The sequence below is a fragment of the Eptesicus fuscus genome, chromosome 19, assembly GCF_027574615.1.
Source record: "Eptesicus fuscus isolate TK198812 chromosome 19, DD_ASM_mEF_20220401, whole genome shotgun sequence".
Classification (NCBI taxonomy): domain Eukaryota; kingdom Metazoa; phylum Chordata; class Mammalia; order Chiroptera; family Vespertilionidae; genus Eptesicus; species Eptesicus fuscus.
Window position 1 is genome coordinate 35,196,039 of NC_072491.1, and position 20,824 is coordinate 35,216,862.

A 20,824-nucleotide genomic window follows, 5' to 3' on the forward strand; every position below is an offset into this window, starting at 1 on the left:
ATTCATGCACATTAAAAGGGAATTAATTAGAGGAAATATTTTAATACTGCTAGTTGCCCTTTCTCTATAATAGAAGTGTCAGAGATGAAAGAAATTTAGTAAAGTGTATGAAAATCTCCCTCCAGTCAGAGTCTGGGATGCACCATGGGACCCAGAGTCAAGTCCCCGCCCACTCGCGCATGTTTCGAAATGGTGCGAGACCCAGACCCGGCTGCCCCCACCCCCGTCTAGCCCCACAGGGTGGTGGATGCAGCCTCAGGTCCCCCATCAAGCCCTGCCGGGCAGGGGGTGCAGCCTCAGGTCCCCCAGCCTGGCGCCAGGCGGAGGGCATGACCTCAGGTCCCCCGGTGCAGCCTCAGGTCCCCCGGTCCCAGTGCAAGGGCACGAGGGTGTGAGGACTATTTGCATATTAGCTCTTTATTAATTAAGATGTCACCCCAATAAATTCAATAAAAATAAGTTAAAAGATTATATATATATATATATGCCTAATATGCAAATTGTCCCCACGGGAGTTCAATCGGGAGACCAATTGCTCGCTATGACGTGCGCTGACCACCGGGGATGGCACAGAATGAAGGAAGGCCCCAGCCAGCAGCCAGAAGGCCCCAATTGGCCCTGATCACCGGCCAGGCCTAAGGACCTACCCGTGCACGAATTTTGTGCACTGAGCCTCTAGTAAAAGTATAAAGTCATATTTGTTGAATAAATAAATGAGGGTGATCTTTAGCTATCTTCTCTCTTTTTGTTTTTTCTTCTGCTAGACAGCTAAACTTTCTCTCAAGATGTTGATCTGCTTCCCTCAAGATGAGGCAAATGGCTGCTAGCCATTTCCAGGTTCGTATCTTTACAACTCTAGGGCCATAAATAAATGGGGTCTTCCATGTCAACTGTAGTTTAAAAAAAAAATTCAAGTGAAAGAATCGTAGGTGCCATGCCTACCCTTAAGCCAAATACGTTGGCCCAAAGGACACATCTTGTGAAAGGATGGTCGATAACATTTACATGTAACATGGGATGTCGGGGAATATGTGACATCTGGGAGAATTGTCTTGAGCTGGCACCTACCTCAATTTATTTCTACTAACCTACCCATCATTCTGTCCCTTCTCCTGATAAAAATCATCTATATGACAAAAGCCTAAGTGAATGTTATGGTTGAACGACCGGAACGACTGCTCGCTATGATGTGTACTAACCACCAGGGGCAGATGCTCAATGCAGGAGTTGCCCCCTGGTGGTCCGTGTACTCCCACAGTGGGAGAGGCTGCATAGCCAGAAGCCGGACTCATGGTTGGCGAGCGCAGCAGTGGTGGTGGGAGCCTCTCCCACCTCCACAGCAGCGCTAAAGAGCAGTGAACAGAACGGTAAGGAACAAGCAGGCAGGCAGTAAGGAGCAAGGGATACCAGATTGTGAGGAGGGATCCAGCCTAAGCCTGCAGGTGGACATCCCCCAAGGGGTCTGGGACTGTGAGAGGGCGCAGGCTGGGCTGAGGGACACCCTCCACCCCGTGCACAAATTTCATGCACCAGGCCTCTAGTTAAATTATAATTGAAGAAAAAATAGTGTTAACATATATAATTGCCAAAGACAATAGTACAACAGGATATCCCATAGACACTGCCCATTCATTATGTCCAACAAAGTGGTCTCATCCTCTGGCCCCAAACCTAATCTTTCTAAACAGTTTCTATCTTGTTGAATATGGCCCAGTTATAGTCACTCAGACTAAAAGTCTAAGAATCATCTTTATACTTTTCCCCTTTCCTCCATCCATATGCAACCCAATACCAAGTCCAGTAGTTCCTACAACTAAGACTTTCTCAATTCTAGCACTCCTATCAACAGTTGTTTGGGGGTTTGTTGTTGTTGTTGTTTTCTGTTTGTTTAGTTAGTTGGTTAAGGGGCTTATCTCTATCCTGACTACCTATCACACTATGTAATGAAATTGCTGGATTCATCATGTATCGCTATAAATTCTGGGTTGAGAATAGAAACCAACTTTCATCTCTGTACATCCAGTAGCCAAAAAGCATGAATATAATAGACAACCAAAACACACATTTGTTGAATTGGACTGAAAAGAACACGTGAAAGGGAAGACTAATGGATCTGAGAGACAGGGGTTTCTTTTGCCTTGGTGATTGTTGGGTAATTTATGTAAATAGTAACAGTTGACATGAGTGGCCTCAATTTCTCCCAGTGCAGGTCACAGACTGAAGGGATCATTTAACTTGACCTATCAGAACTGTGAAAGACACTAAGTGTGTAAACACTGACAAATATGAGCATTAAGCAATCTTGAATTAATATAGCAGAAAAGTGTGAACATTTGAATATTGGGACATATTTACATGTCTTCCTAATACAGCTATGTTCCCCTTGAAGGTAGGAATGGTACCTTATTTCAGGGTTTTCAATATTGCAGGAATTTAATAACTATTTACTAAGTAGTGCATACCTACTTTTCTTAAAGGGGATAAGCAATAAAGCATTTTCAAAACTCATCCATCTGCCTCCAAAACTACTTCTATCCTCAGAGGTAAAATAAATTGTGGAAGACCTTACCTCAAATAAGTAGCAGAGCTAGTATTCAAACTCCTTCTCTCTCTGGTTCTAGAGCCCTAGTTCTTCACCATTCTGCTATGTTGCCACCTGAAGTATTCTGAACAGAGGTAAACATGGATGGTCACCCTCTGCTATACTGCTTTTTATACCAAGAGCTCCACCTGATTTGTGTTTTGAAATGGTCTTGTTGCCTCTGATCTGAGTTCTGGAGGCATGCTTAGATTTCCAAATGTCCTTACTCAATCCCATTCAAACAACTCTTTTCTCTAATTCCCAGAAACAGTGTTATTCTCAGTCTTCAGGAATGAGCTGTTTCTCATCGCCCCAGACTCTCTATGGGATTCAGGATCTTGTGATCCTTTCATGTTGGATCATGAAACTACTCATGTAGCTGAAAAGTGGTCCAACAGGAATTTCCAACAACTGGCTTAGCTCTCTGAATCATGGGGAGCCGTGACTCATATTCTTTACAGTCAGCTGTGTGTCAGGTTTCCCAGCATTTTATGAACCAATAATGACTACAAAGAAAATTGTCCACAGGCTTTATTTTCCACAATGTGATGAGCACTGATTTTATTTAAGGCCAGCTCTTTTTAAAATTATTAATGTTTTGCCGAAACCGGTTTGGCTCAGTGGATAGAGCGTCGGTCTGTGGACTGAAAGTTCCCAGGTTCGATTCCGGTCAAGGGCATGTACATTGGTTGCGGGCACATCCCCGGTAAGGGGTGTGCAAGAGGCAGCTGGTCGATGTTTCTCTCTCATCGATGTTTCTGGCTCTCTGTCCCTCTCCTTTCCTCTCTGTAGAAAATCAATAAAATATATTTTAAAATAAAATAAAATAAAATAAAATTATTAATGTTTTACTGATTGACTACCTATAATGCATCAGACTTTTTTTTTTTTCTAGGTGCTGAGGATATAGAGATTAATAAAAAGCAGACTCTGATTCTCATACTGGTTCCTGACATAATGGCATGGAGCAATGTCTACTGGCTGGTAATTATAATACGTGGTGATGTGAATTCTGAGGTGCTAGGGCAGAAGATGGTGAATTCTATCTGGGAAAGAGCTAGAAAAACTCCAGTCAGGTGGAGTTTTTACACTGGGTCTAAAAAGGTTGAAAGAAAAATATTTCAATGGAATAATCATCATAATAAAAGACTTGGCCCTGTTTGAAGACACACACCTTCTGGATAGTAGAAATATAAATATTTTGGTGGTGTTAATTTGAGAATGGCACTGTCCTTATAGAATAATATCATTTCCAAAGTGATTATCTAGTCTGACTTTCTTATTTATGAGAAAAATGAGTCTCAGAGAGAGTTAGTGAGAAACGATATCGTGCCATTTCTCTGTGGGAATCAGTTCCATCATTGCCTTCTTCACAAATATCATGACCCTGGCTGTTTTCCTTTAATAAGAATAAGTCCTCTAAGTTATTTCCTTGACCTGGTTGTAACTGCGGCATTCCAATGGAAACTTGGAAGCAGCAGTTGGAAAAAGAGAGCACTTACTGCTATGGACTCCTCCTTTCTTGATCTTAAGGCTTCAGAGACCCTGGGAAAGCATGCTCTCAAAATCCTAGCCATTTTCCAAAGTCATCCTGTGATAGACAGAAACAATGTCCTTGATTGTTGCTTCCTTCTTTTTCCTTTTATAAATAATCATGGGTTCTATGGAAGGGGGTGAATTTGAAAATACATCTATGTATATCATAAATAGTTATAAAGCTGTCACTGTTCAAAATAATTTACAAATGAAGAATGATCCATTTTAAGTTTATCCTAAATTTGTGACACAGGTCATGAGATGTCCTACAAATTTGAGTCAACTTAAAATACTAAAAGGCCCTTTTACCCTATCATATAAGCAGTGCTTGAGACTCTTATGTGTTCCTTTTTATAACAGAGTAACAATTTTTAAAGTCCCAAAGCAGACACAAGTCCAGCCTTTGGTTCTGTTTGGCCAGAACTTCTTCTCAAACATGACTCTTTTAACCTTTTGCACTCGGATGTCGAGTGTGGCTCGACACGGTTAGCATTAGAATAAAGGAATCGAGAAAAAAGCAAGTGAGTGCAAAGGGTTAAGAGGACAAATGCAGAGTTTCAAAGAGGGTTTGGGTTACCTTAGTCCCACTAAAGCAGATTAAGGAAACTGATATGAATCAATCACTTTGGCTCCTATAAAGGAAAGACTAGCCCTTTAAAAATATCACAGTTGCCTATAAAGTGGAATGCAATTTGCATGTATCTTCCAATGTAGTGTAATTAAGAACATTTTTACCTACTTACCCAATTTTATTAACTTTGTATTTGAGACTGAAATAATTGCTCTATGGTAGATCTCCAGTGAACAAAGGGCAGGGGGAAGCACACAAACCAATAAAATATGTAGATGCTTCTGGACGAAGACTTTTGCTTGAACAGTTTTGAGATCTATGTTAGTCTCAAGGTAGGAAATCAGTTGCAAAATAGCAGTATTCAAGCAGAAATCATCAAATGAGGAAGGACATTGCTAAAATGCAGTCTAGTCTATTTTAGATCTATCCTGTAAAAAACAAGCTCAGGTAGGGTCATTTTGTTAAACAAAAAATTAGGGTTAAATACAAAAGAAGAAGAATCATTAGTGAAGAGATGAAAAACTAAGATTGCATATTTGTCAAGTTACTTGAGTACTATTTACAGAACTATTACGCAGAAATTTCATGACAATAGCACTTACTCTGTTTTATGTATTAACTAGAGGCCTGGTGCACAAATTCATGCATGGGTGGGGTCCGGCCGGCCCTCCCCAATTGGGGCTTATCAGGCTGGGCCAGCCGGGGGGAGGGGACACGGGAGGTTGGCCAGCAGCCCCGCCCCCAACTGGAATGTTGAGAGCTGATCGGGGTTGGGGCCGGCTGGGGGGAGGGGCCTCGGGCAGTTATTGGGCCGGCCCCGCCCCCTGCTCAAACTCCCAGTCAAATTCCCGGTTCAGGGGACAATTTGCATATTAGGCTTTTATTATATAGGAGGATTTCTCTCTCTAGTAAAAAATACTCAGTCCTGCCCTAGCTGGTTTGGCTCAATGGATAGAGCAGTGATGGCGAACCTATGACACGCGTGTCAGCACTGACACGCGTAGCCATTTTTGATGACACGTGGCCGCTGAGGCGGCCGCATGCCGAGGATGAAACATTTGCTGCTCCTGAGGATGAAACATTTGCGAAATAATGTTTTTTCCTCAAAGTGACACCCTACCCGAGTTATGCTCAGTTTTTTGGAGAAGTTTGACACACCAAGCTCAAAAGGTTGCCCATCACTGGAATAGAGCGTCGGCCTGTGGACTGGAAGGTTCCAGGTTTGATTCTGGTCAAGGGCACATGCCCAGGTTGCAGGCTCAATCCCCAGGAGGGGGTGTGCAGGAGGCAGCTGACACATGATTCTCTCTCATCATCATTGATGTTTTCCCCTCGCCCTCTCTCTCTCTCTCTCTCTCTCTCTCTCGCCCTCTCCCTTCCTCTCTGAAATCAATAAAATAATATAAAAATATACTCAGTCCTTAGAAAATTAACTACTGAGCCCCGCCCCCCCTCAAATTTGGTAGACTTAGTTAGTTTAAAACAATACCCAATGTGACACAAATGACCCCAGTTCTACTTGAGACCTACAATGAGTAAAATCTGAGTAGCACAAGTAAGGCATATTGTAGACCACCCAAAGACTCTTTATTCTTAGGGAATAAACAGCCCTGACTCACATTGTCATTGTGGCTTTATCCCATGGTCCCTAGGAACGCTGTGGAATTTGATTTTCTATTCCTTTCTTTTTTTGGTTGATAGCCCACCCACAGAATAATTAGAAAAACTGTGTAGTGGCCATGTTATCTACAACTAAGAAACTCCACCCACCTGCAGTAGAGTAGGCTTCATTTCTAAGGCTTCCCAGTATGGTAACTCTGCAGAGTAAATAAGATGGGAAAGTTTTATGTATAAATATGGAGATTTTCCATGTAGAAAGAAAACACTGACTTGGATCAATTCCTTTACTTTAGAAAAAGAAAATGTTCAAGGATGGTACTTTTGGATTCCTTCTCTTAAAAAAGTAAAAGCCACTTTGATTTCAAAATATGTCCTGTTTTTACAATTGGGGTATTCTGCCATGGACTACTGTCCATAAATGCATCACAGTCACAAATGCTGTGGCCAAAAGTCTTTACCCTTCTGTAGTTGACTGGTGATTTCATATGTTCTAGGAGTATTTTTATCTTTTGGCATGATGCTCTATACCATATGGTACAACACACTGACAAGCAAAAAGGGTAGAACTAGTTTGAAATCTATACACATATATACACACATATATTTACACATTTATATATTCACACACACATACACTGCATGTATAGTGAAAGAACTTGCATGTATGCCTGCGAAGAAATAAGAGCCAAGTTACACATTCTACACACAGTGCTGAGAGTCTCTGTCCATGTGAAAAAGGTCATTCAAAATCCACAGCAAGATTAAGAGCTCACTGTAGGTCTGAATGCATTCAAGAAACATATCAGGAACCACTGTGCTTTGCTACATCAAGTAATCTTTGAACCGTCTGTAGCACTTTCTCACACAATATTTAATGCTGGTTTTCTATGTGCAACAGGAACTGCAGTGATGGCGTGACAGCTTGTATAATACATTTAGGAAGAAATGTTCAAAGGAGAAACACACTAAACTGTCTTTAATGGATTCCTAGAGGGTGGCAATATTCTTCCCCTCTGATTCCAGGTTGCTTCAACATGGTTTTCCTTTAGAAAACAGTGATTTTAAATCAAACTTTACACGTTTCCAGAAAGATTACGGTGTGACTCTCGGCCTGTTCACTAGTCTTTGTATCAAGAGGCAGAGTCCCCTGGGAGAAAAAAAAAACAAACACAGAAGAAAATCTCCCTAACAATGGTTTATTAAATTTGATACTAAAAGTACAGGCAACAAAAGCAAAAATAAACTAGTGAGGTTATATCAAACGATAAAACTTCTGCACGACAAAGAAAACTATCAACAAAATGAAAAGGCAATCTATGAAATGGGAGAAAATATCTACAAACTGTATAGCTGATAAAGCATTAATACCCAAAATCTATAGGGAACTCCTACAACTCATCATTAAAAAAAAAAACAAATAACCCAATTAAAAAAATGGGCAGAAGAAGTGAATACACAATTTTCCAAAAAAGACATAAAACGGCCAACAGGTATATGAAAAGCTTTGCAATGTAATGAATCATCAGGGAAATGCAAAAAAAAAAAAAAAACCAAAAAAAACACACAAGATATCACCTCTCATCTGTCAGGATGGGTATTATAAAAAAATAAAATAAGTGTTGGTGAGGATGTGGAGAAAATGGAATGCTTGAGCACTACTGGTGGGAATGTAAGTTGGTACAGTCACTATGGAAAACATTATGGAAGTTCCTCAAAAAATTAAAAATAGAACTACCATATGATCCAGCAACTCCACTTCTGGGTATAAAACCCAAAAAAATTTGAAATCAGGATCCCAAAGAGTTATCTGCACTCTCCTGTTCGTTAAAGCATTATTCACAATAGCTAAGACATGTGGAAGCAACTTAAATGTCCATCAATGTAGAAATGGATTTTAAAAAAGTGTTATGTATATTCAATGGAATATTATTCAACTTTAAAAAAGAAATCTCACTATTTGCGACAATATGGATGAACCTGGAAAACAATATGCTGAGTAAACTATGCCAGACACAGGAGGTCAAATAGTACATGATACCACTTACACGAAAAATCTAACTAAAATAATCAAACTCAGAAAAAAATATGTTAACAGAGGCTAGGGGGAAGGTGAAACAGGGAGATATTCATCAAAGGCTACAAAGTTTCAATTATAGAAGATAAATAAATCCCAGATACCTGCTGTACAGCATAGTACCTATAGTAATACTGTATTGTATATTTTAAAAATTGGCTAAGAAGGTTGATATTATGTTAAGTATTCGTCATCATCATTATCATGAATAAAGAAGATGGGAGGAAACTTTTGCAGGTGATAAATGTAGTTGGGGTATAGATTTTGGTGATGGTTTCACTGATGTATACTTATCTCCAGACTCATCAAGTTGTATATATTAAATATGTTTGTCAAAAAAAGGAGGCTATTTTCCATTGCATCTGAATAAAATGGGTCCACAATAACCTCAAATCCTCTGCTGAGCCATTAAGTGAGTGGGTGCAGAAGCCAGTAAATGGGATCGAGAAAAAGAGGTATTTTCTCACATTGTCCATTAAATATGATTTTCGTACAACCTAGTGTCAGAGGAAGATGGCACGCTATTCATGCCTGCTTTTTTCAGACAATGTATCCTTTTAAAGTCCAAATGCATATAGTCATAACTTGGTTCAATTTCTACTAGAAATGCTTAAACGTTGTATTAGATCTTAAGACTTTTATTTTTAGTAACAAGTAAATGCAAAGTCAGAACATTATTGTGAGAAAACTGAAAAAGAATCAAAAAAGAAAAAAAAAAACAGTATTAAATGTTTGGACTTGAAGTTAAACACTACATTTGAACCCTAACTGCATTATATTCTAGTTTTATGATTTTTGAGAACATTATTTAAATAAGACTTACTTTTTACCTCTATAAAATTAGGAAAGTTGTTATGAAGGAGGATTCAGTAAATTCCATGTAATCCTATCTAATAAAAGAGTAATATGCAAATTGACCATCACACCAAGACACAAGATGGCCGTCCCCATGTGGTCAAAGATGGCTGCCCCCATGTGCACACAAGATGGCCACCACAAGATGGCCACCACAAGAGGGACTGCAGGGGAGGGCAGTTGTGGGAAGTTGGGGGTGACCAGGCCAGCAGAGGAGGGTACTTGGGGGTGACCAGGCCAGCAGAGGAGGGCAGTTGGGGGGGACCAGGCCTGCAGGGGAAGGCAGTTGTGGGGGACCAGGCCTGAAGGGGAGGGCAGTTGCAGGCAATCAGGCAAGCAGGGAGGGCAGGTAGGGGTGATCAGGCCGGCAGAGGAGGGCAGTTGGGAGAGACCAGGTCAGCAACGGAGGGCAGTTGGGGGGAACCAGGACTGCAGGGGAGGGCAGTTGGGGGGGCAGGCCTGCAGGGGAGGATAGTTGGGGGGACCCAGGCCTGTAGGAGAGGACAGTTGAGGGGGACCAGACCTGCAGGGTAGGGCAGTTGGGGGGGACCAGGCCTGCAGGGGAGGGCAGTTGGGGGAGACAAGGTCAGCAGAGGAGGGCAGTTGGGGGGGAGCAGGACTGCAGGGGAGGGCAGTTGGGGGGGCATGCCTGCAGGGGAGGACAGTTTGGGGGACCTGGCCTGCAGGGGAGGGCAGTTGTGGGCGATCAGGCCAGCAGGGAGGGCTGTTAGGGGTGACTGGGCCAGCAGAGGAGGGCAGTTGGGGGAGACCAGGCCAAGCAGAGGAGGGCAGTTGGTGGGGACCAGGCCTGCAAGGGAGGACAGTTTGGGAGGGACCAGACCTGCAGGGGAGGGCAGTTGGGGGGGACCCGGCCTGCAGGGGAGGACAGTTGGGAGCCAGCAGTCCTGGATTGTGAGAGGGATGTCCGACTGCCCGTTTAGGCCCAATCCCAGGGATGGGGCCTAAACGGGCAGTCGGACATCCTTCAAGGGGTGCCAGATTGGAGAGGGTGCAGGCTAGGCTGAGGGACACCACGGTGAATTTCGTGCACCGGGCCTCTAGTAGTAATATAAAGTACTTGCCTCTATGTCTAGTAGGCACATTGGAAGTGCTCAGAAATATTGGCTGTCATTATAACAAGTCAAAAGCAATTCTATGCTAGTATTGACTCAATACACAAAAATACATAAAAGAGTCCAGAATGTTGGAGTAGCTAAACCTAAAGTGGTAACTGTCCATCTTCCAAAGATGTTAATCCCTCCACATCCTGCCCCAAAAGGACAGCACCGCTGAAGTACTATATCAGGACACTAAATTCTCACTGGATATACTGAACAACAAGCCACTTGTCTTCCTGGGATAAAGTAGTTTGGGTGTTCATAGTTCTAAAATAAAGCAATGCTTTCACCAGGGAAACTCTGATTTTCAAACAGAAAACGTGATCTCTTTAATATTTATGAGAAATCATCCTACCATTATTTGTTGAAAGTGTGTAAAGATCAAAATGTGTGTGATCCTATGTGATTAACGCAAACCAGGCTGAGCCCTTGCACAAAGGAGCTCTGACCTGTTAAATAAAGTGGCGTCCACCTACACCAGGGAGGGGAATCATGAGTACAGTTACACAAACCTAGGGTCTAGACCTGAAAGTTAACAATACATATTTTTAAACTCTGAATTTTCAGAAGCAGGAATTTTAGGAATTGACTGCACTCCGACTGCTATGTTTTTCAGTGAGGTGTACACTAAAGAATAATTGTTGCACCAATATGTTCTCCATTTTAAATATTCATGATAGGTAAGCACTTCCTTATAAAATTTTTACTTTTTAATTAAAACAGCAGAAAACTTGATTTGGGTGACATTTGATTTATCCTTTTTATTTGAAGTTTGAATATTTTGATATCGATATCTACAACTCTACAATATCATATTGGAAGTAGGTAACAATTACTGCACTAAGCAGTTTACTCATTCATTCATCCTTCTCTCTTATAACAAATATTCACTGGGACCTACTCAGAGTCTAGTATTGTGCTAGGTGCTAAAACTAAAGGAAAGCTCTAAAATTCCCTCTTCATTACTACCAACTATTTAGGATAAAGTTATGAAGAGAAATGACAAAGGATTTAAATCCTGTTATGGTTGCACCTTTATTAAAATTCCTATTAATTTTTGTATTACCCAATTATAGACTTAATTAATGCTTTCTACTTTCCTAGGGAAAAAAAAGATCCTATCCCAAATACCCCTGTGTTGAAAAAAAAAAAATGCCAAAGCCATAAAAATGAGCACTGTAGCTATAAAATTGCATGATATAATAGATGTCACCTTCTCTCATTCGGCAAGGTACTTTCTATAATTTTGTCCTTTGCCTTTCACAGAACAGTAACCTGAAGTCGTTTCAGTGGGATTTTACTTTGGATAAAGTACAAAAATATTCTCCTACAAGAAGCTGTTAATCTTTCCTCTCTAGCTGATGGTTCTTTCTGCTCTACTATTTTGGGGAAAATCAGTGAAGTACAGCATCCCATTTCCCTAGATCTCTTCAAATCCTAGAGTCTGGAAAACATTAGAGGGACCATTTTGTAAAGTATATGATTGTCTAACCACTAGGCTGAACACCTGAAACCAAAGCGAAATAATATTGACAGTAAACTGCAATTGAAAAATAAAAATAAAATAATAGTAATTTTTTTTTTAAATCCTCAGAGTCATCCTCAGTTCTCGCTCCAGTCCATGGGCAGCAGGAAGGAGGAATGCACCAAGACTGGAAAATAAAAAGTTTCCTGACCAAATCACATGTGGATCACAAGGCCTACAGCCTATGCCTTCTTTTCATAAAGATTCATGGAGTCATTAGGTACATCACAACCATTCAAAACTTACTCATGAATTGAGGGATAAGAAAGAGAGACACTGATGCATAGCCCGTGATAAACTGTGAAGCTTGGGACCAAAAACTCTCAAATTATTACATATTGACATAGGGACGAAGGCACTGAGTATTTAGAAATATTTACTCTCCATCCTGCTTGTCATGGGCAATCAGCAAAGTCATCTAAGTCCCAGTCTTTCCCACTCTTTGCCTCTTCTTACAAGAGGCAGTATAGTTTAATACAGAGAGCATGGGGGATATAGCCATTGTGTTAGCTTTCTATGGCCTCTGTAACAAATTACCACAAATGTGTGGCTTAACCAATACAAATTTATTATCTTACTCATGGCCCAGTGCACAAAATTCATGCCCTGAGGGGGGTTCCCTCAGCCCAACCTGCACCCTCTCCAATCAGGGACCCCTTGGGAGATGTCTGACTGCCGGTTTAGGCCCAATGGGGCCTAAACAGGCAGTCGGACAACCCTCTCGCAATCTGGGACCGCTGGCTCCTAACCACTCATCTGCCTGCCTGCCTGATCACCCCTAACTGCCTCTGCCTGCCTGCCTGATTGCCCCTAACCCCTCTGCCTGCCTGCCTGATTGCCCCTAACTGCCCTCCCCTGCCAGCCTAATCTTGCCCCCAACTGCCCTCCCCTGCCAGCCTGATCTCGTCCCTAACTGCCCTCCCCTTGCTGGCCTGGTTGCCCCCAAATGCCCTCCCCTGTCGGCCTGATCTTGCCCCCATCGGCCCTCCCCTGGCAGCCTGATCTTGCCCCCAAATGCCCTCCCCTGCAGGCCTGATCTCGACCCCAACTGCCCTCCTCTGCCAGCCAATTTGGTTCTGATTGGTCAGTTTCTATGCCAGTCAGTTAAAAGCTCTGCCTCCTAGGCAGCCATTGGTTCCTCACACTTCACCCATATTTGGTTCTGATTGGTCAGTTTCTATGCCAGTCAGTGTCTCTGGGCCTATCTATGGGGCCTGATCAGAAAGGCGGGGCTGCTCAGCAGCCCTGGTGGAGGCCTGGATAGAAATGGAGGCGAAGCTGCTGGCAAGACTGGGAGAGAAAGAGAGAGGCAAGTGCTGATCAAAAGCTGCCACAGAGGCAACAGATCAGCCCCTATTTCTCTCTTCAGGCCTCTCTCTGGCCCTGATTCACAGCCCCCTCAGCAGTCAGTGTAGGGGCACCGCACCTGCAGCAGAAGCAGTCAGCACTGGGTTGCCACAGCAACCCACCACTGACTGCAGGACTGACTTCCAGTTGGTCAAGCCTCTGTTGTTACTGGTCATTACGACCCAGGGTTTTTATATGTTAGGATGGTTCTGTAGGCCAGAAGTTCAAAATGAGCCTCCCTTGGCTAAAATCAAGGTGTTCGCAGGGCTAGGTTCCTTTTTGGAGGCTCTTGAAGGGAATCTATTTTCTTGTCTTTCCAGCTTCAAGAGGCTGCCCATTTTTTGGCTTTTGGACTCTTTAATCCATCCCCAAAGCCTGCAGTGGTTGATTGATCCCCTCTCCTGTCCTCTCCCAGTTTTAATTTGTGACTACACTGAGCCCACAAGAATAGTTAAGGATAATCTCACATTCTAAGGTTAGCTGATTAGCAACCTTCCTGCCCTCTGCAACTATAATCCTCTTTGCCACGTAACCCAACATAGTCATAGCTTATTGGTATTAAGTCACAGGTTTGGGCATTACGGTGTGAACAACTGCAAGATTAAGGGAGCTGTATTCTACCACAGCTATAATGGACCTGGGATAAAAACTATTCTACTCCCAAGAGCTCTGCAACCTGAGGTAAATTAGGCAATCTCTTATTGTGTTAGTCTCTTCTGAAAAATAGCTTAATTATAACTATCTCAACAACCACAATAAAGAGTAAATGAGATGATATATGCAAAACATCTAAGCACCTGAGCCTGCCCTTAATTAAATTACAGCAGCCCAGAGGATGGAAGGAAGAGGAAGGAGTTAATCAGATAACACCTACAGGGCAAAACCAACAAAAGACTGCTCACACTCCTGAGTATATGATGAAACTTTAAATTAACTTCCTGGTGGTTACTACAGGTTGTCTACAAGAGAAAGGTCAGGTGCCACCCACCCCAGGAGCCTCCGCTTCTTGCTTTCCCATGAACTTTCTAGACTGTTGCCTACAACTAATCCAAAGAGCAAACACATCTTCCTTCTGGATCGTGCCCCTATCCTAGAACTGTGCTCACTTCACCTTATTCTGCCCACCTTATCTGTAGCCAATGCAAATTCTTTCAAAACAACTTTCATCGTTCTTCCCCAAACTTGACCTGTGATAGAGCGCCATCAACTCCAGGATGGTGGACATGCTGTCCTCTCCACCTACCCATGCTGCTGGTGGTTTACACTTCACACCCCTGAACCTGCTCCTTGATGGTCCAAGAAACCCTGCCTTTTATTTATTCTCTCAGTATCCCCAGGCTCTATCAACTCCCATCCATCAGGGACCCCAGAGCTGAGCATCATACATAGAATATGAGAGAAACAACTCTTCATATTAATAAAGAAGGCTGTAATATAAATGTTTGTGTTTTACAAATTGAAATCTTACGTAGTAATTCCTAGGTGAACCCTATTTCAAGGCTGCATCTTGCAGCATTTGTTTCTCTAGCCACCGGTCTTCTGGCGCTTAGAGTCTGAACTACATAATTAACCATGAATATTACTGTAGAGATTATATTCTGGTCCCTGTTTCTCCAAGTCTGCAATAAACCCTGTTTTTTAAAAAGGCTTTCAGCTGTGGACATTAAGTATTTCTGTCTTATAATTTTGATCTTCTCTTATCTTCCTCTCAAAAGTCAACATCATAATGGGGGGAGCTGGATTTTGGATCTGGGTCCATTTTGGCTTCTAGCCATGCTTGTTGTCTTACACTACACTGCCTTCTACAAGAAGGTTTATTGTTGAGGAACACTGAGCCACCGATGGCTTTACATACACTAATGGCCCTGTATTACTAAGGTAAACACTCCCAAGATTTTATTCTGATGGAGGTAAGAGATTTAGGCTGATCCAGCACAGATTCTGAATTGATTTCTCTTATGCAAATATTTGATAATTGTAAAGGGAAAACCAGGATTTATCAGCCGAATATGATTACAGCATTGACCCATCCTCAATGCTGATGATATTAGCAGTTCTGACCATCTCATGAAGCATTAAATGGTCATTTTAAATGACCCACAAAATAAACAGCCAAGTGTTTGTTTTTCAGAGCTCACATGTTCCCAGAACAACACAACAGGAATGTTCTGGATGTTCAAGAACTTTTTTTTTTTCAAGTTACAAAATAACACATTGAAGCAAGTCTGAAATCTGTCTCAAATGGTAACAAGACCAACCCAAACTCTGCAGCTTAATAAGGAGAAGTATGCAGTAACTGCTTAGTCCTTCAATCAAGAGCCGCAGATGTGCCTTGGTTAAAGAATCTCCCTATCACCTCCTATTGTCCACCTGTTAAATTCAGCATACCCTTTAGCAGAAAATGACTTGGCTTTCAGCTGCCCACATCCTTTTCCTAATGGTGGTATGAGAAAAGAGGACAAAAGGAAAAAGATCCACTAATGATGGCATCCTAGCTCTTCTCATTCTCTAGGCAGTAGTAACAATGTGAGGGACCTTCAGCACCAGGGGTCATGTCTGAAAGTACTTAAGTAATTACAAAGAGAAAATAATCGATTTATGTGATACAGTGATGTCAACAAATCAACGCTTCAAAACAACTCGTTATCAACATAACCTTGACATCTTACAATTTTAAAAAAATCACTGAATTTTTACTTTGATTAAAATTTATCTTAACAGCATTTAAATCTTATTTCTTACCTAATTACAGCATTTTGGGGTGTGGAGTTAGATATGTTGGGGGAACAAGATGAAAGAGGAAAGGAAACCAGCAACTAGGAGAAGAAGGGTCTCTGGGAAGTGCCAAAGAAACCTTATCATGCAACTGCCTTCTTTCTTTTCGTCTTTATTGTTGAAAGTATTACTGATGTGCTCTTTTTTTCCCCCTATTGACCCCCTTCACCCCGCACCCACCATTCCCAGGACCAACTGTCTCCTAAGTGACTTCACACTTTACAAAATGTCTTCCCATTTCTCATGCACTTTGCTTCTCACGTCTGCTTTGTGAGATAGCTGTTATTGTCATCTTCCTTAACTAGATACTCAAACCGGTCAGTGGTCACAGAGTTCCTGGACCCTTTGAATCTCCTGCTGAGGAAGGGGTTCTCTCTGAGGCAGCCTGAAAAATGTCACTTGGTGAGATCCTCTTCAGGGCTCAATCTTTGAGGTCTTTTTCTAGTTAAAGACTTCGTTCATCTAGCACAAGTTCAGTTGTGTTCTCAAAATCTAGAGTTTTCTCTTACAGCCTCCAGAAGGGTCTGAGGCCTTCTGACACTCTGACATTAGCCTGGTAGGACTCTGATAGCCACTAAACGTGTGGCTATTTGTTACAGCAGCAATAGGAAACTCATACACATTTTGGTACCTGGAAGTGCCGAATACCTTAAAGTGTAGAAGTGGCTTGGGAATTCGGCAATGAGCAGATGCTGGGAGAATTCTGAGGAGGACAACAGAAAAACCCTAGATTGCCTTGAACAGATGGTAAGTACAAATATGAATGTTAACAACTCCCCTAGTGAGGACTCAGAAGTGACGAGTATGGTAAAGAACAGATATATCATCTTAAAGAATACCTACATTGTCATAGACTGTAAGTAGAAATATTAACATCAAAGGCACTTCTGATAAGGGCCCATATGAAATGAGGAGCATGTTATTGGAAACTGGAAAAAAGAAATCCCTGTCATACGATTGCAGAAAGCTTAGCTGTGTTGTGCCCTGAAGTTATATGGAAAGCAACATTTGTAAACAGTGTGAACTTGGATATTCAGTTTCATTGTTTGAGACCTTCGTGACTTTTGTGGCTGTTGGGATGGGGTGAATATATGTTGCATGTAAGATGGACATAACAAACCTTTGGAGGTTGGTGGACGTACTATAGCAGGAAGAATATCCCTTAAAGATGTCTATGTCTTAATCCCCAAACCTGTGAATACGTTACCTTATGTAGCAAAAAGAACTTTGCAGATATGACTAAATTAAGGACCTAGAGATGGAAAGATTATCCTAGATTATATGGATTGGTTCAATGTAATCCCACGGGTCCTTATAAGAAAGAGGCAAGAGTGTCAGCATATGAAAAAGAGATTTAAATTCTGGTGGCCTTTAGAAACTGGAGAAGGCAAGAGCCACCAAAAGGAACGTAGCCCTATCAAGATAACCAAAAAGGTATCTGCACACTAAAACAAAATCCAGCACTCTTCAGGGGAGGATAATGAAGTCCAGAATCTAGAAAGATAGCGCTTATAACCAATAGAATGGCCACATTAAATATGAGTGAGGATGTGCAACAACTGGAACTCACATATAGCACTGATGGAAATGTAAGGAATAGTACAATTACTTTGGAAAAGTGGCAACTTTCCAAAGTGGCTGTGGGTATAAAAGTCTTTACCCTATTTCCCCAAAACAACTGAGAAGTAACCTAGATTACACAGACATATATACCTATACTAGAGGCCCAATGCATGAATTCGTGCACTCGGGGGGTCCCTCAGCCTGGCCTGCACCCTCTCGCAATCTGGGAGCCCTTGGGGGATGTCCGACTGATGTCTTAGGTCCGCTCCCCACTGGCGTCAGTCGGACATCCTTAGTGCTGCTCTCCAGCCATGAGCCCGGCTTCTGGCTGAGCAGCGCTTCCCCTGTAGGAGTACACTTACCACCAGGGGGCAGCTCCTGTGTTGAGTGTCTGCCCCCTGGTGGTCAGTGCACATCATAGCGACCAGTCGTTCTGCTGTTCAGTCAATTTGTATATTAGCCTTTTATTATATAGGATATATAGTTGTACATATACAGATACAAATAAGTGTGTGTGTACCTATACTTACATACACATACACATAATGTGTGTGAATGTGGGTGTGTATGATATCTAAATCACAGAGTAGTTATTACTATCCTGTAAAACACGCCTGCTTGTTTTCCAAAAGCTATGAAGAACCTGGTAGAAAAGGAAAATAACCCGGTAAAAAGGGAAAGTAGGATGATTTCAAAAATGAATACTTTTACTTTGAACTTCTGATCTACGTCCACATTTCCTATCACATAAAGAAGCGACCCACTTCTGGGGTTTGTTTTGTTCTAACAAAAATAATAGAGCAAATGCATAAAACTCACACTGCAAACTCATTTAGTACTCACAAAAATCCCAGGAGGTACTATTATTTTTTTTTTCCCCAGACGAGGTGCAGTGAGGTAAACAGGCACAGAGAGGCACCCGGAGTTATTACTCTTCATACCATGCACTTTCCTAAAACATGCCACTTTCCACGGAATGAAATGTAAGAAAACCTCCCTTCCTAAATGATCTATGGGTTCTAGGCCCAAAGCATCAACAGGCTGTAACAAAGCACCGGAATGTGTCTGGGAGCCAAGCGTGACGCATCATGTGTCACACAAGCCCAGGGCTCCTTACAACCTGCACGCACGGCACATCCAGTTCGGTCCCGACGCTTTCCTAGGTATGCGTACGTGCAGGAGAGAGACATAGAAAGCCTTTGTCATTACCCAGGATCCCCCAAGACGTCGGTGCCCCCCATAAGTGTTGACTATCTGCCCCCTAAACCGCGGAGGGGACTGTCTTGGCCACCGGAGTGGCGCGCAGTCCCCGGGGCCCAGGGCGCATGCGTGGCCCGGGCCGCGGGGCCGCGCGGGGAGGTCGCGGGGCGCCTACCTGGTGCGCCGGCCGCGCAGGCACAGGACCAGGAGCAGCAGGGCCGCGGCCAGGGCCAGGCCCGCGGGGCTGAGGAGCGGCTGCAGCCAGGGCTCCAGCGGGAAGCGGCCCATGCCCGCCGTCACGTCCTCCGCCGTCCGGTTCGCGCGGCCGCGGCGGGTGAGCTGCTTAACTCTCTCCGAGCGGCGCGGCGGCGGCTCTGCAGCCCGCGCGGTTGCTGGGCTGCGCCCCCTCGGTCCGGCCCGAGCGGCTGCCTGCCTGCCTGCCCTCGGCGCTGCCCGGAATGTCACGGCGGGGCCCCCGGAGCCTGGGTCCTGAAGTTCCCGACTCCCCTCCCCCGCGCAACCCCCACCCACGCGCACCGCCCTGCTCCCAGACCGTCTCCTGGAAAACGGGGCGGGAAGCGGAGCCAAGAGGGGGAAGGGGTTGGGATTTCCCGTGAGTCTGCCTCTTAAGGCGCGGGGGAAGGGGGGGGGGGGGGTTGTTCCGAGTTGGGAGTGAGTGCGGCGTGGGTTCCCCGTCCCCTCTGGAGGGACTCTACTTGCCCCTGAAGAGGGTGGGACTGTGCCCGCCACGCTCTGGCCCCACTTAGGGTATCACTTAGGGCCCCAGCGCCCGGCCGGCGGGCGGCAGAGACCTGCAGAGCGCCCGGCCCCGCGCCGGCCTCCTCACCCTGCACATCCTATCTGTGTACCTTGAGAGCCTACTGTGTGCTCGGAGCCCGGGCACACGGAGACCAGGAATACACACAGAAGCCCCGATGGTGCACACAGTCCAGGAAGGGAGAAGACAGAAGCAACCAGCTTCCTGCAGAACAACCCTAAGGGCCAGAACAGAAGTGGTGCCAACCCCACAGGTTGTACTCAGAATAAGGGAGACACTTTTAAAATAAGGGAGAAACTTTCCCTGCCGTTTCACACACGTTTATTCACTCTCCGCACCAAGCGTGTGATGTAATTTTTAGCGTCGTTTTAGAGAACATATAAGGAGACTTAGGTGAAGTGATTTACCTCGGTTTGTTGATAAATAATAATAACCATTCTAACCAAGGCTATTCCAGACAACCGTGTGTGTGTGTGTGTGTGTGTGTGTGTGTGTGTGTGTGTGTGTCTGTGTTTTCTTCCTTTTTGCAACATTTTATTTCAAGGGTTCTCTAAACTGTTATCACTTCAGAAATGGCCTCGGTACCTTTGACCTTTCCAGCCATCCTCTCCCTTGCCACCTCCCTACAACACAGACCTATTCTGTTTTGACCGTTCAAAATGCTTAATGGCTGCCTTTGTGATAAAGTCATAAATCCTCACTCTGCAATGAGAAGCCCTCCACAGTTTCTCTTTGTGGTACAACTCCCATGGCTAGTACAGTTCCATATATACTAAAGCCTGAGCCAATATGTCCTTCACAATCAGCCCTTTCACGACTTACTATATTCATCCTGCCTGAAAACGTTTCCTCTCTTCTCTGAATACTAAAATTCTAGCTCCCTCTCAAGGCCCAGCTCAAATCCCCTTTCCTTCTAAAAATGACCCCTAACTCTTCTTTGGTAATTGATCTCTTTCTCCTCCATACTTTTAACACTGACTCTACTTTTCACCCCAGCAAATTGTCCCGCTACTAGTATATCTGAGTTGTCTTCAGTCTGTCTTTCCTGCTGTAGCAGATGGGAACCATCTCTTAGACAACCATGTCTGCACCCACTCTCTATCCCCAACCCCCTCATCCCATATCCTCAAAGAACATAGTTGGAAGGACTCCGCCTCTGCCTGGCTCTTAGTCTGCGCTCCAGAACTGAATTACTGCTGTGTTGCTGTCCTTGGCCTGAAAGCTGTGAAGGGCTGAGCCAGCTCTGGAACCCTAATGTTTATAAGTATCTTCGTCTCTGAC

At 43.6% G+C, this 20,824-nt stretch overlaps 1 protein-coding gene across 2 annotated transcripts in view; it reads right to left on the reverse strand.

Moving 5' to 3' along the window:
* Nucleotides 1–19,053, reverse strand: part of LOC103294001 (cytochrome P450 7B1) — a 158,289-nt gene extending 139,236 nt beyond the window's left edge. For both annotated transcript variants that reach the window (XR_008554592.1, XM_028158805.2), the window contains exon 1: nt 18,941–19,053. Coding sequence is in view for 1 of the 2 variants with exons in the window: in XM_028158805.2 (XP_028014606.2) it covers nt 18,941–19,053 (113 nt within the window). In the remaining variant the exon portion in view is untranslated. The remainder of the gene's footprint in view (nt 1–18,940) is intronic.
* Nucleotides 19,054–20,824: the final 1,771 nt, after the last annotated feature.